We start from the raw sequence: 15468 nt of genomic DNA on the forward strand, positions 1-15468 counted from the left end.
TCTACTGTGCCCCTTCCTATACCTGTCTCCTGATGACTCTACGCTCTGAGTTCCACCTGCCTTCAAAATTCCTCGGTGCCTAGGAGTAAGGACTACCCCCAAAGTACCTCATACTGTGGTGTCTGAAGTTAAGACCAGCCCAGAAGAGGCAGTCAGGCTAGAGAGATGGGGGCACCTTGGGGATAGGTAGGGATGCAGAAGAGAGAAGTAAAAATCTTTAAAATGTAAAATAGCCATGTTTCTGAAGCCTGGCCACAGAGAAACACTGGCTATTCACTGTGGAGGAGTCATCAAAAAAAGTGAAACCAGCACCAGACATTTGACTTCTGGGCCACATGGAACGCTTCCTTTCACTGGAACAAAGGACACTGGGCTTTGAAGAGCCTGCAGAGAAGCAGCAAAGCTCGGAGAATCAAAACTTGCTGAGGATCAATGATGCCTCAAGCAGGTTCTGAAGAGCAGGGTGGGGTAGTCACATCCTCCTTCTAATTACAGGACAGTCATGGAACCGCCCCAGGGGAAATGCACAGCAACTGCATGAGTCTTCAGCTGGCTCGTGTAGACATGGTGATCATAAGAAGGGAATTCATAGAGACAAAGCATCCGCAGTGGGCCTGGCAAGCAGCTAATGTGCGGTGCTACCTGTGCCATTATTAACAACAGCCACCCAAAATGGTTCTCATCCATATTAGCGCTGAGCTAATGAAGAAATACACATCATAAAAGAAGAAATTACCCACATAATAAAGCTTGGATCTTCTAAAATGAAGCCATTAGAAATTGATCAGCTAATTTAATAGCAGCTAAGGGCTGCATCCCCCACTGAAGGCAAAACTAAGGAACACTTACATGCCTGTTCACATTGAACAGCATGTGGAGGTCACACAGGCTGCCCTGGCTCTGCTTCCTGAAAGAGTATGTGGGCAGAAAGAGCTCTTCAAAAAAGCTGAGACCACGTGATAATAGGTTACCCTGTGCAACAGCTTCAGCATGGGCGGGCACGGTGCCATTTCTGAAGAGTGACATCTCATGCTTCCATTCCCACCACCCCCCGCCCGAGACAAAACCAGTAGGGTGACCAGACCTAAAGGCACTTGCTACTAACATTTTTTTTTGGATGAATGCTTCCCAAGGACTACACACAAATATACACACATTCAAATATACATATACACTTACATGGATGAACAAATGGTATGTCCATATACATATATTCTCACTTATACATACATGCATGCATACATGCTACACATACACTCTTCCGTCTATATAGTGTGCACTCTAAATACATAACACTCATATACATATAGTCACGTACATCTACAACATACATACTCACACATAGACATGCAATGCACAAATAGCCATACTAAATTATACTCATGTGTACAAACAACTCACGCATACATATTTATTCACACATTCATATTCACATATCCACACTCACAAACCTATACATATGCTTACAATACTCACTTACACATATAGCTATTTGTACATATACCCTCCCATGAATGTAGACATGCATTAACACTCATATGTACACGACATATACTCAGTTATACCTGTATCACAGACATACATAAAGCTCCTTGCACATAGGTATGTGCAAACATTTAAACCATTTACACATTTACATATTTAGAAGCATATATACTCCTCCTTACACTCAGATACATGCACATAACACTTTCAGACGGTTAAAATAGTCTGCACGAGATAGGGCCTCCATTGTCTCCTACTTCCTTTGTCTAGCCATCTGTATTTATTTAATAGCCTGACCTCATCTCCCAGGCCCTGGCTCCTAACTGACTGTCTGCCTCACTCATCCCCTTTACCTAAAGTCTGAAACCACTTCTCAGACTTTTGACATTCTCATGGGCTCAGGTCTGGACTATTTTGCTAGTTCCCACCTGCCCCTGCTAAGCATCTTGGCAGGCCAAATCTAGCTCTCCAACCTCTTGCCTTGAAAAAAATGGAACACCATGATCCATGGCAGTTCCAAGTCAGGATTGGACTTGAAGTTTCCCATGGGACAGGGGGTCACTGCAGGCCACACCCATCACCATTCTGGGGGCTCTTACCTCATTCACAAAGACCCAGTGGCTGTCCTTGGAAGCCAGGTTGGTCTCCACAGCCTACAAAGAGAAAAAGAACATACATGAAAAGAAGCATGGCAGAATGTCTGCTGGCAGACTCACAGTATGATTGCTGAGATGGGGTTTTATAAGCACTGCTTCTACAGAAAGCCTTCCTCACAAAATGCGCCAACCCCTGGACCCCACTCTGGCTGCCTTGGCCACAAGAGATGGCACCTGAATTTGATGTCTGATGTCTCCCGGTTCCTCCATGCTCTTCTGCACTGGCCTGGAGCCAGGTTAGAGGCCCTAGTGCTGCAGGCATCACAGGCAACAGGTACCAGGTCAGCCTCCCTTCCCCAAGAATGGATACGAGTTCCTTTCCAAAGGGGCACCTAAGGATAGCATCCATCACTACACAAAACTATAGAAGGAGGAAACTAACATTCTGGCAGTTCATCCAGCTGTGCTGAGCGACACCAGCAAAAGAGGAGACGCCAGCTCAACTGTGATGCTGCTTTACATTCGTTGTTTCAGGATGCAGGAAGCTGGATTCTTTCCAGTTATTGAGAGGGGGCCCACTCCCACTGTTCTCTCAATACTGCTTTGTTACAGTACATGCTATTGTTGTGTGTGAATGGCTACCAGTTTATTACTTCTTATTGTCTATTTTCTCTGACAGGGTGGGTGGGGACTCCACAGGGTGAAGGTCTACATCTCTGAGGTGAGTACTCTGTCCCAGAACTCTGTTCTGGCCCAACATACAGTTGGCATTCATAGCTAGACATGTGAATAAGTGATAGACAGCAGCCAACAAAATCCAGTTTCTTGTTTTGTTTGCATACTTTAAGCTTGCTTGTTTGTATATTTGGTTGTTTTTTTTTTTAACAAAGGATCTTATAGCACAAAAGCTAGTATCAAATCCACTGTCTATCCAAGACTGGCCTCTAACTCCTCATCATCCTGCTTCTGGCCCCCAGGGCTGGGATGGCACACATGCCACCCCCCCCCCTCTCTCTGTCTCTGTCTCTGTCTCTCTCTGTCTCTGTCTCTCTCTGTCTCTGTCTCTCTCTGTCTCTGTCTCTCTCTGTCTCTGTCTCTCTCTGTCTCTGTCTCTGTGTCTCTGTCTCTGTCTCTGTCTCTCTCTGTCTCTCTCTGTCTCTCTCTCTCTCTCTCTCTCTCTCTCTCTCTCTCTCTCTCTCTCTCTCTCCTTGAATTAGAAAGCCAACATGCTGAAAGAATTAGAAAGGATTGATGGTTTGCAAGCATATCCTGTAAGAACGCTCATGGTGAGCATGTGCCAAGAGCTTGCTGAGCACTAGGCACAGTGCCAAGCTATCTATGAACCTGGAGAAGAGCTTTCAGATTTACTCTTTTTCTTTTTGCTTTTTTTTTTTTTTTTTACATTTTGGTAATGTAATTTTTATTACCCCTTTGATTTTAAAAAAGTATAGACAAATTAAGATGCTTAATTAAAATCACTCCATAATACTTCCTCATTTCAAAAGAACAGGCTAATGTAGTAAAAATTCCCCCATTTATTCTTCCAGATTCATCCACTGGAAGTTGTCTGAAGTGCCTCCTTCCAGAAGCATCTACAGGCATACCATGCAAATACATATCTGCACATGCATATCAGACAGATGTTTTTAATTAAAATCACATTGGGAAATTCATATCAGGTAGAAATTTTCTTTTTCTTTTTTTAATCTCAAGCATTTAAATTTTTTATTTTTTAAGTAAGACCAAGTATCAAAATAGAAGAAAACAAAACCAAAGATCATGGGTCCTTTTAATAGAATATAAGATTTTTTTCTTTTTTTCTTTTTTTTATTAATTTATTCTTGTTACATCTCAATGGTTATCCCATCCCTTGTATCCTCCCATTCTTCCCTCCCTCCCATTTTCCCCTTACTCCCCTCCCCTATGACTGTTCCTGAGGGAGATTACCTCCCCCTGTATATGCTCATAGGGTATCAAGTCTCTTCTTGGTAACCTGCTGTCCTTCCTCTGAGTGCCACCAGGTCTCCCCCTCCAGGGGACATGGTCAAAGGTGAGGCACCAGAGTACGTGAGAAAGTCATATCCCACTCTCAACTCTACTGTGGAGAATGTTCTGTCCATTGGCTAGATCTGGGTAGGGGTTTAAGGTTTACCACCTGTATTGTCCTTGGCTGGTGCCTTAGTTTGAGCGGGACCCCTGTGCCCAAATCTGCCTATCATAATGTTCTACTTGTAGGTTTCTAGGACCCTCTGGATCCTTCTACTTTGCCATTCTCCCATGCTTCTCTCATCTAGAGTCCCAATAGGATGTCCTCCCCTCTGTCTCAGTTTCCTGGTAAGTGAAGGCTGCATGATGATGAGGTGCCACACTATCAGAGCACACAGCTCTGTCAGGGTCGTGCTTTATGGGAACAGTTGAATGTGCTTGAGGAACACAGTAGATCACGAAAGTAGAGACAAAAACAAACTTCCCAGGAGAGTTCTAGCCCATCATTCCTTACCAAACAACACCCAAGGACACTCACCACAGGCACGAAGCTTTTCCTGAACCACTCAGGGCTGAAGAACAGAGATTTAGCTCTCTGGCCTATGAATGAGACTACCAGGCCATGAAGAGATGAGCCTGAGCAAGTCTGAAATAGCCCACCCGCTGTCATTTGTCTAGTGAAGTCATGGCTAAAGTACAGGTACCAGCTGCCCCTTTCCTGTCTGAAAAATTCTGTAACCCATGAGGCCAGAAAGAAGGAAATTCAGAGAGTGGGGTCCATAAATGTTCCGAGACTATCACAGGAAACAGAGACAGGGAAGATGGTCATTTTAGTCCTCTAAAGGTCCACCCTCATCCCTGCATTTGTTCACATCCATCCCGAATCCTTTGGCCCCATGAACATTATATTACCCGGGGTAAACAGACTCCTGTACACCGCAAGAAGGTTTATGCCCTTGGAAGGAAGTGAACCTCAGAGAGGCCACAGGCATCTATGCACCATGGCACTATATCCTGAGACCCATCCCACTCCATTCTGCAAGGCTGGAGAGGCCAGGCTGTCCCCAGAGAACTTTATAGGACCCAAGAACCAGTGCTGATTGAGGACCCTGAACTGCTGGTGGTGAATGGAGAGAGCCTCAGGGTGGAGTCTTGACCACGCAGCCTAGAACCCTTCTCTTCCCGCCATGCAGACTGCCACAGATGCCTTTAGATATCTAAGACCATGGTGATAAGGAAAAGGTACAGAAATCTGACCCAGATCCTTTGACTGCATTGCTGGACTCAATTCCTAACCTTTCAGCATTTCCTTAATGCTCATTGGTTACATGAGCGTTACTTGCATATCAAATTAGGACTTGACACAGAGCTTGGAGGCTCTCCTAAGTTCCCAAGGGCTGGAATCCTAAACTGAATCTCAACAGAGGCAAGTAAATGAGTCTGAATTCAAAATAAAAATGGCTAGTGCGGAGATGGCATTTGAATGCAGTACAGTAAAGAATAAAGACTTATAGAAAGGCTTACAGTGGGGGATGGGACATTGATTCTATTCTTGGAGTGAGCCATCACCCTAGTGGTGGAAGGAACCACATTCTAGATCCCAGGCATGAAGGGGGACAGTTCAAGCCAACAGCCACTTAAGAATAACAAGGAACTTGTTAGATGTAGGGGTCTAAACAAATGAAGAATTGGCTTATGCAAGAGTCCAAGTTGCTCTTTGCAGAATCTAAGAGTGGATTTACAGTGACTGGCTCTGGTAATCAGAGAAGATTCACACAATTGAAGGAAAGTTTCCTACCTTTCCAGACAGTGCAAAAAGAAACAGGCTGCCTCTGGTAGTAAGGCCTACCAGAAGTACCTCAGCATTGTCGATGGCAACTGTGGCTTAGAAGATAAATAGCTATTGTTTTTAAATTATCTATGCTATTAGTATGCCTGGCTAGCAATCAGTTATGACACTGACACTTGTTATATTTTAAAATAGCCTTAGTTAACGTGGGGCAGGGCAGACATTAATCCTGCCCCAATCATACATATGTCATCAGTTTTTACCAATTTCTATCAAGCTACTTCCCATCCTTAATCTTCATCTGGATAGAATTCCCCATCCATGCCAACCATGTGCTTCTCCTCCATCTAACCCATGGCTGCCTTCTTTTCCTCCTGCAGTCTTTCTCCTTCTTCCTCCTAGCAGTCTCTCTTCTCTTCTTCCCAGGATTCCCACCCCCTCACCCCCCACCCCACCCCCGGAACCTTAGTCACAGTGCTAGCTCCTCTGCCCTGCCCAGGTGGGATAGCTTTTTATTAATCAAAAGGTGGGTCACAGAGACAGCAAGCAGTAATTAGCATCAAAATACATCAAACCATCCCCCCAAAAATAACAGCTTGGAGGGTGACCATAGGTGACCATGCTGAACTGACATCTGTTGTAATGATTCCCAAGTTAGGCTGCAGGTAAGAAGCCCCTAATATTTTTTGTTTTAACTGCATGCCCTTGCCTCACTACAAAAGGCTCTAGTTCACTGAGAGCAGCCACCTGCCTAACACCCTAGTCGTTTCCAAGCTCTAAGCTTGCATCTTGACCCTGGGGGTTGAAATCTCTCTCACCGAATCCAGAGCTCTTTGAATCTGAAGGTACAGGTGCATTCTGCAGCTGAGGGGTGCGAGCATTGCTAATAACCAATTGCCAATTGCTGGGAGACCCTAGGGAGTGTGTGGGAGCATGGCTCCCCTAAGAGGCCTTCTTACCTGGTATCAGACTCAGGCATGGAAGATACCGGCAGAGAGAATTGATCAGAAAAACTCTGCAGGATGACTGGCCAACTTCCCTGTCCTACTTTCCCTCACCAATTAAGCATCAGCTAATTTGTTAAACCTCTTTTTCCCACACAGAGATAAATAGCACTTGGATACAGCCTTTTTTCCAGAGGGTGCAGCTCACGCAGAGACTGGCACAGTGGTGAGAAGGAGCAGCTACTGCAGACGGAGCAAAGCCACACTTGCCTCCCTTTGCAATTACCAGAGAGCTGCCAGCTCTGTGGGATGAGTCTTAACAGCTCACAGACTGAAAGGGCAGGGTCGCTCCCCACACTCCTGGTTCCCCTTCTAAGTGCCAAGCTCTCCCTTCTCCTCCCAAATATGTCTGTGGCATACAGAAACAACTCCTTCTTTCATCATGCAACAAGCATGCTAGAGGAGCCTTTGCTGTGTGCTCCCAGGTAATTTGTGCCACCTCTCCAAGCACATTTTATGGCCCACAACATCTGGGTACCAAACATGCTGTGGTACTCTGCCTAAAACCCCTCACGTCCCAGTGAGATGCTTGATTACCAAGACTCCCTGTGTGTTCATCCTCAACCACCAACACACAAGACTCTGGCTGCCAGAAGTGTACACGGCATGCATGGCTACTTGAGAATCTAGATTCTAACCAAGAACCAAGGGTACCACAGAGGCAGACCCCAGATGTTTTGCTCCCTGGTGGGGATGCTTCTCAGTGTCGTCTGAACTGTTTCCAGAAGCCTGCTAGAGAATGAGGTCATGATTACGTCACCTGGCATCCTTCACTTCCTTGTCCACATCTCCAAGGACCTGCTGACTTTCTTGTTTGAATCCCTCCAGGAACACTTTTTCATAAATAATTGTCACCCGACCCCTCCTTTTAAAGGCTGCTTCTAGGATCCAGTCCTGAAATGAACAGCTCCAGCCTGGGGTAATGTCAAGAATTAAATGACTTTACATGTAACTTCACCACACTAGGGAGGAGCTTGGTGCATGATCAATCACTGCCAAGGTCCTCCCCATTCCTTTCCCCTGCTTCTCCTGCCTTCTCATTCCAGGGTCTCTTCCAAGTGGACAATTCCTCGTGACTTCTTCCTTCACTCCACAGATAAGAACTACCATCCATGCCTTGACATCTGTCTCAATGTCATGAAACACCCGACTCTATTAGGTGTCCTGTCTCTGATGTTAAAGGGTCAAATAGTGATTTTATTTAAAAAAAAAAAAAAAAAGACAGTGTGTACAGCCTTGCAGAGTGGTAGGTGCTGTCTCTTCCATGTTCCCAGTACCTCCCCTCTCTTGCCCAGCATAGGATTCTCCAGCCACATGACACCACAGGCATCCATAGAGAAGAGCTCGCTCAATCAGGTAAATCGTGCCAGCTCCTATAACCTGCAAGCATATGTTTGAGGGTGGAGGGAGAGGGTCTCCTACTCAGAGCAGATTCTCCCATTCACCCTCATCAAGTGGGAAGTCGGCTAGATTTGCAGCTGGAGCTGACAACTCTGACTGTTGGTACCATCCTTAAGAAAAAGTATGGCAGAGACCTAAGTAACTAGAGGAATTCATGGACCTAGCCGGGCCCTGGGTCTCCATGAACACAAAGGGCCATACAGTGGCCCAAAACTTTGACCCAATACAGATAGCTCTGCTATATCATCATGAATCCTGCAGGGTATTGCCAAACTGACAAGAGTCCATGTGCCTGACTAGAGTGTCTTGTCAAGAACAGTAAACAAAATTTAGAAGGAAAAATAAAAGTGGGGACATGGGACTTCAAAGGGATCAAGTTTGCTTTCTTCTATCCCCTTTGATCAGAGTCAACAGAAAATGGTGGTAAAGGAATCGACAGACAGCAAAAGGAGGAATGGTGTGGCAGCACATCTCCATATATGTGCAGATTGCGCAGACATACACATTGACACCTACATGTCATCCTCTGGAGGTGAAAGTATGATGTCATAGGTAGACCTTGGCTAAAGTAAGCATAGTGCAACTGTTTTCCCCACCCCTGAAAATACGACGTGTGGATAGGAAGGTGTCTTCTTGCTCATAAGCAGCAGTCTGACGTGAAGCTCCAGTATCTTTGTCTATGGCCAATGGCAACAATAGTACCATGGTGTTTAAGACACAGGACTTCAGGCTGGAGAGGTGGCTCAGAGGTTAAGAGCACTGTCTACTCTTCCAAAGGTCCTGAGTTCAATTCCCAGCAACCACATGATGGCTCATAACCATCTACAATGAGATCTGGTGCCCTCTTCTGACACATATGTGGGCGGAATACTGTATAAATAAATAATAAATAAATAAATTTTTAAAAAAAGACACAGGACTTCGACACAGCATCCTGTGGGCCCACTCAGAAATGAGACATGTGAATTCCATTCTGGCGACCCTGATCCACTTTGTGCTTAGAGAAAGAGAGATTCTGACTAAGCTCCCTAGTAGGCTCTGGGCAGAAAGCAGTGTCTGAGCATAGCAGAAATGGCAAGGGTCAGGCCTCGTGCCTAGACCGAGGCTGGAGAGGGTTGACAGCTGTCCCCTGATCATGTGGTGATGAGGTTCAATTCTGTGTGGAAGCTGGAGAGCATGGGTGCTAAGCACACTGGAGAGAATGCATCTGCAATCTGGACGCACTTATGTCCTTAGACTGGTGTACAGATTCCAAGGCCGGTGGGAGGCTGCTTGCAAGGTGCCTCAAAGATACTTCAATGCAATAATTCTTCTACTTCATATCCCATGCACTTCATTTCCCCCCAGCAATTTAAACAGGTTCCCATTTCATATAAATAGTGGGAAACTGAGAGTTCTATGTACTCAGATTTCTGTAGAAGTCTGTTCAGCAGCGAATGGCCTTAAATGTTAGCCCAAGTCTGTGTGCTTAACAGAAGGCCCGAACAATTGTCGAGAAAGTATATTATCCTGCAAACCTAGGCCAGGTCTCATGACAGTTGGAATAAAATAAAGATTTTTGTTTGTTTATTTTTGTGTTTGTTTGCTTACTTATTTCTCATATTAAGGCCATTATGTGCAGCAGCACCTTTGTCTTCCAGGCTAATTTGTTCTTATAAACTCAAGGCCATTATTCCAGCCCTGTTGTTAGGTGTGAGCCTATTTCACTTTATCTTGGCCTATAGGACTAGTAAATGGAGTGGGAAAAAAAAACTCTCCACATGGAAGCTTTCCAGCTCCGTCGCTAAGGGTTTATGTTACGAAGTACACATGCCACTGATAATTTATGTGTGTGTTAATTGTTGGCCACTTATCTAGGCACCCCCCCACACACTGGCAGCCTGGGATAATGAAAGCTTGACGGCAATTAGCATCTTTTAAAAACCTAACTCTACCTCTTGAGAACATCCCCCCATGGAGCCTAAGGCCTGGCACTCTCCCAAGGACAGACATTGAGCTAACTTAAAGACTCATTGCTGCCATTGCAGCAACATGTTATTTAGAAACAATCCTCCCTGTGCAATGTCACCCATCAGAAGCATCATCTGCAATGCTCAGTGATGGTACTTATGGACAACCAGAAGCATCACCTGCAACGTTCAGTGATGGGTGATGATGAACCACCAGAGGCATCATCTGCAACGTTCAGTGATGGGTGGTGATGGATGACTTCACTGATGGAGGAGCCCATTTGTAAGAAAACCAGCCAAGCAGCTACCATGAGTTCTCAGTGTCAGAAGCTATGTCCAGATCCAGGAAAGCTGAAAGAGCAGCTATGATGTACCACCTGGAGCCACTATGTCCCCCAGACTCTTGCAGTCTTTGGCAAAGAGTCTAACTTAGTTTAACCTATAGCACTTCTGCGTATCTTGTCATCATAGAAAGGGTCTATCCTAGTTTCTCTTCTGTTGTGGCAATAAAACACTTTAGCCAAAGCAACCTGGGGGAGGAAATAGTTCGTTTAATTTATACTTCCATCACTGAGAGCAGTCAGGCAGAAACCATGGTGGAATCTGTTTGGTGGCTCCCACAAGAGCTCATGGTTACCTTTTTATAGCAGAGTACCACCTACCCAGAGAATGGTGCTTCTCACAGTGTCCCGAGTCCTCCTGCATCAATGAACAATTAAGGTAGCCCCCCTTGCAAGTCAACGTGCTCTAGGCAACTTTGCAATTGAAGCTCTCTTCTCAGATGAGTCCAGGCTGTCTTGAGTTGAAAATTAAAGCTATTGTGGCTCCTACTACTGGCTCCACTAAGGTCTGAAATGCCACAGAGAAATCGTGGACCCACAAAGGTCTTTTCAGGTGTCCTCCCTTGAGCTCTTCCCATCAGCCCACCTTTCCTGACTCAGCTGGTTCCCTATGTATCCAAGTCCCCAATTTTTCTTCTAGACCATTATGAAAGCTCAGGGGTCCATTTACGGAGGAATCTGGGAAAGCTGAGCCCCAGGGAAGGTCGTTTAGAATGGAGTGAGGTACAACAGGAAGGGTCTAGAATACTGATTGTGCTAATTTAGGAAAAAGAAATCATAACCAACTCAGTGTGTGTAAACTCAGATACAGGAGGATGCTCTCCAGTCAGTCATCAGACTGTCTCCATCTACTCTGGTGTCCAAGTTTGAGATAAAACAGCCAGTCCAAACTGGACAGAGAGTAGGAGGGTCAGCTTGCAGCCTCCGGAGGAGAGAGACTCATTACAGATCATTTGTGGCTCCTTCAGATGAAATAGAGACAGGTTCCAGGGCTATGCAGGACATGTGATGTACTGTAATAAAGAGAGAGAATATGCTACATGCAGACAATTTATGAGGAAACGTTAATATCAGCGGAAAAATGAAATGGAGTCTGCTTGCAGGCACGATCTGTCTAATAAGATCAACCAGGAGAAGTGAAGCCAGGCGCTGTCGATGAATATTGGCTGATAGGTACTTGGACTTTAATCAGTGATCTATAACTCCCCAACCCCTGCAGGGCACAGAAACCAAATAAGGCCGTCCACGTTCTCACTCCCATTGATACTCGGGCTACACCCCGAAGGGAGGCCACAGGAGGCTGGCTTTCCTATCCAATCTTTTCTCACAGATGCATGGGAAAGGTTTTCAGGCCCTTGGCCACATGGACGCCAGCATAAAAAATCCTTTTTGAGAGCCCAAATCTACAGCAAAACAAATCACTTACGAGCTTATTTATGGCCTGATCTGGTTTAGCAGGGGCGGCCACCAGCCTCTGCAGTGTGGACTGTGAGCAAACAAATGATGTGGTCCTTCTCCACTCCAGGGGCAGGGGACACAGACCTTGGGTGGCAGGTGGCTGCTTGGAACCATTTCTCACATATTTGCTGTTCAACTCCACCTTCAAATGATTTTTCCGAAGCAAGCAAAGCAAAGACCAGACCGATTAGCAATGTTTTCATCTCTCTCACGTGCGGGCATTTCCATGTTCAAACTGGAGCTTGTAGAGGTACTGCTTGCATCCGAAGGCTTGCTCCAGGCACCCACAGCATTAGATGCTCCAGATGAAGGACACATGGGAATGTGTGGGGCAGGACAGTCCCTCCAGGTACTGCTGGCTCACATCACACCCCAGAGGCCTTCTCTCCCCATGTACAGCTTTCAGCTCCAGAGACCCAGACTCCAGGTGAGGCTATCTACTGTGACAAACAGCTACACTACCTCAAAATGCTCGATTAAAGCATCAGTCTTTATCACCATGACCCCTTCAAATTGTGTACATGGCGACTCTGCAGCAGCTTCTACGCGTGGATCTAATTCCTTTTCTCAATCCAAATTGTTTTTAAAAGATGGAGGCCTCAGAATACTTTTTAAAGCAATAAAGTTGAAAGTAGCGATTCTTTACCAAGCTGATAAGAGTCGCTGGCTGTAATTTGTATTCTTTTTTATGAGCCTGACTCTGCAGAGAATGGAATAGAAAGAAAAAAATAACTTCTTTTCAGCTCTAGAGACAAGAATGTTTTCTTCCTGTGTGTGCTCAGGAGGAGCTCCCTGGCTCAGGGACAGTCAGAAACACATTCCTTATTTAGGCCATCAGAATGCCAAGGAGGCACCTGTGGATCAGTGAGAGGCTGGAGGGAGGTCAAGGACGCTGTAGCATAAGCTGCGGTTCACATGGGCAACCTTAGCACTCGGTTTGAGCCTCTGATCCCAAACTGCCCAGGAGGTAACAGTGGGGCTTAGAATTCTTGGTGAGAGTGCAGGGGGTAGGGGTGGGGGAAGGACCTATTTTCCATAGAGTGCACAATATAAAATACTGTGTTGTCTTACATGCAACCATTCTCCAAACACAAAGGGCCACACGATTGGATTCTAGAGTTGGAATGGCTTAAGGGTTTGCCAAAAAGCCCTCTGGGCCTCCTCCAAAAAGCCAGACAACCCTACCCTCAGCTCCTAGAGCAAACATGAACAGAACCAGACATTAAATAAGCATAGGTTTGGTCCTAAGGCTGTCCGCACTGGCGCCAACATCCATCTCCACTGTCCCCACCAGGAACCTGCAAGGGTCCCACCCAAGGATGCTCTACTTGGAGAAGAAAATCAATGTATGTCTCCCAAGGAGACCATACGCCAGAGCTGGAGGCAAAGAAGAGCATCAAGAGTGGTGGAGATGCCCTTGAGTCTTATGTTCACATGTTATGGACAAGGATTTGGCTCTAAAGTTATTAGATGGAACGACAACCCCTATGGCCCTCAACTATAGCTCCACTTTCATTTCTGGATATATTGACTAAATCATCACCACTTTCCTAGCCCTGTTCCATCTGGCCACTGCTCTATCTAAATATTCCACAACATCGGAACTCCTTCCTGCCTCACACATAAGGACAGGAAGTAAGTACCTAGATCTGCATATTTAGACTGTAGAGGAGCTTTGGGACTATGCAGCATGCTTCCCACAGCATCTCCCTCGCTGCTTCAGGGTTCACTAAGCCCGCTACCTTTTGGTACAGATATGGCATTTGTCAGCCTAAAATCCAATTGTCTGTCAATTAAAAGTGCACATGGTGCATGCATCTTCAATGCTGATTACACTCTGGCTCGAAGTCAGATTCAGGAGCATCCAAAACATTAGCCAAGAGCTGTTGCCTGGAATTCTGTCAGGCCCCATCTGCAGAGTCTTACACTGGGCAACAGGGCCTATAAAGTTGGGGTTCCTGGATTGTATTCCAGGGATGAGAAGACTTTAGAAGATATAAAACATTTCTTGCAAAAAAAATTAAAAATATTAGGCTAGAGCGATACTTAGTGCTGAATGGTGCTTGCTGTTCTCCCAGAGGACCCAAGTTTGGTTCCCAGCACTCACCCTGGGTGACCCACAACTGCCAGTCACTCTATCTCCAGGAGATCTGACACCCTATTCTGGTGCCTGTACCGGCACCACACCCACATAGCATATGCACACAGATACACACAAATAAAAGTAAGAATTTAGATGTCTCTTTTAAAAATATAAATCTGTGGCCGGCTCATGAGTCTGTCCCACCTTGTGAATCACAAAGCATACTAACAGGAAAGTCCTCATGCCGCCAAAGCTCATCAAACCTGGCTTAGCCTGCCATTCAGAAAACTTCTCTCTCAGGGTACTAGATTTCTTTGTTGAATAAAAACGCTGAAAATGTGCAGGACACTGATGTTACAAGAATAGAGGGGCTAAATGAAGCTCTAGGATTTGGGGACCCAGAGGAGGATATCAGGCTGGGAAGTCCAGAGACAAGGCTGGCTCTGAAGATGAATGTCCCAGGCATGAGTGGTTGAGAACAGCATCAGTGGCCTAGAACAGTGGTGAAGGGACCCACAGCACGGCATGGGTTTGATACACAAAAGGAAATCTAACATAACTTCTACACTTATCCTCATCAATAGAGAAAATAGATAGGTTCAATGCAGAAGATGATAGACTCAGATTTGACTTCCTAGAGGAACAGGAAATTGAATGAGCCAATCTCAAAAGTTTGAGGATGTAAGTAATCATGGTAAGTGATTATGGTAAGTGGTCAATGTCCCCAGGCTTGCTCACACATCCAGCTGTAGGATTATGACCATGAAAACTGAGAGCCAGGTAGGGAATGGCAGGAGGGCAGGATCCATATCACCCTCCATCACCCTTATAGACCCCAGTCTCTTCACTATTGCATATTCACTGTAGCCAAGTGAGTCCTAGAAAAGAGCCCTAAACTTTATACCCAGCCACGTCATTTTGAATCACTACTGATAGATTTGTTAATGTATAGGTTGTGCACATGCACACACATACCTCCCCTACATGACCTGCACAGACGGTTCTCAAGCCTAACAGAAGATTTCTCATTTATCTCGTGACTGTCATTCTGTTGAAACCATCCCACTGACCTATCTGACCTCGCAGAGCATCTCTGATCCTGCCCGAGCCTCCACCCTGTAAAACGTTATTGAGGCGAGCATAGTGTATGATCAGAAACAGGTGTGAGGACAGCCAGAGACCTGTTTCATCCTTTTCTTGCTTTCAAATTCTCTTGGTTTCATTTTCCTCTCCTTGAAAGGCTGGAAGACAAGACTGATGGCTGGATCTCAGTATAGTCTCACGTTCTATGGGCAGATCCCCAATAATTCGGGAAACAAAGACCACTGGTCTGAGAAGAGAGGGGATGGCTAGCCCCATGAGGATATGTAAATGAC

General features: G+C 45.6%; 1 protein-coding gene across 3 annotated transcripts in view; it reads right to left on the bottom strand.

Moving 5' to 3' along the window:
• GRID1 (glutamate ionotropic receptor delta type subunit 1) overlaps positions 1 to 15468 on the bottom strand; it is a 715979-nt gene that overhangs the window by 304626 nt on the left and 395885 nt on the right. For all 3 annotated transcript variants that reach the window (XM_084796807.1, XM_084796806.1, XM_084796808.1), the window contains one exon: positions 2085 to 2138. In XM_084796807.1, the coding sequence (XP_084652933.1) occupies positions 2085 to 2138 (54 nt within the window). The remainder of the gene's footprint in view (positions 1 to 2084; positions 2139 to 15468) is intronic.

Source organism: Acomys minous (assembly GCF_964271855.1).
Source record: "Acomys minous genome assembly, chromosome: 9".
Taxonomy (NCBI): Eukaryota; Metazoa; Chordata; class Mammalia; order Rodentia; family Muridae; genus Acomys; species Acomys minous.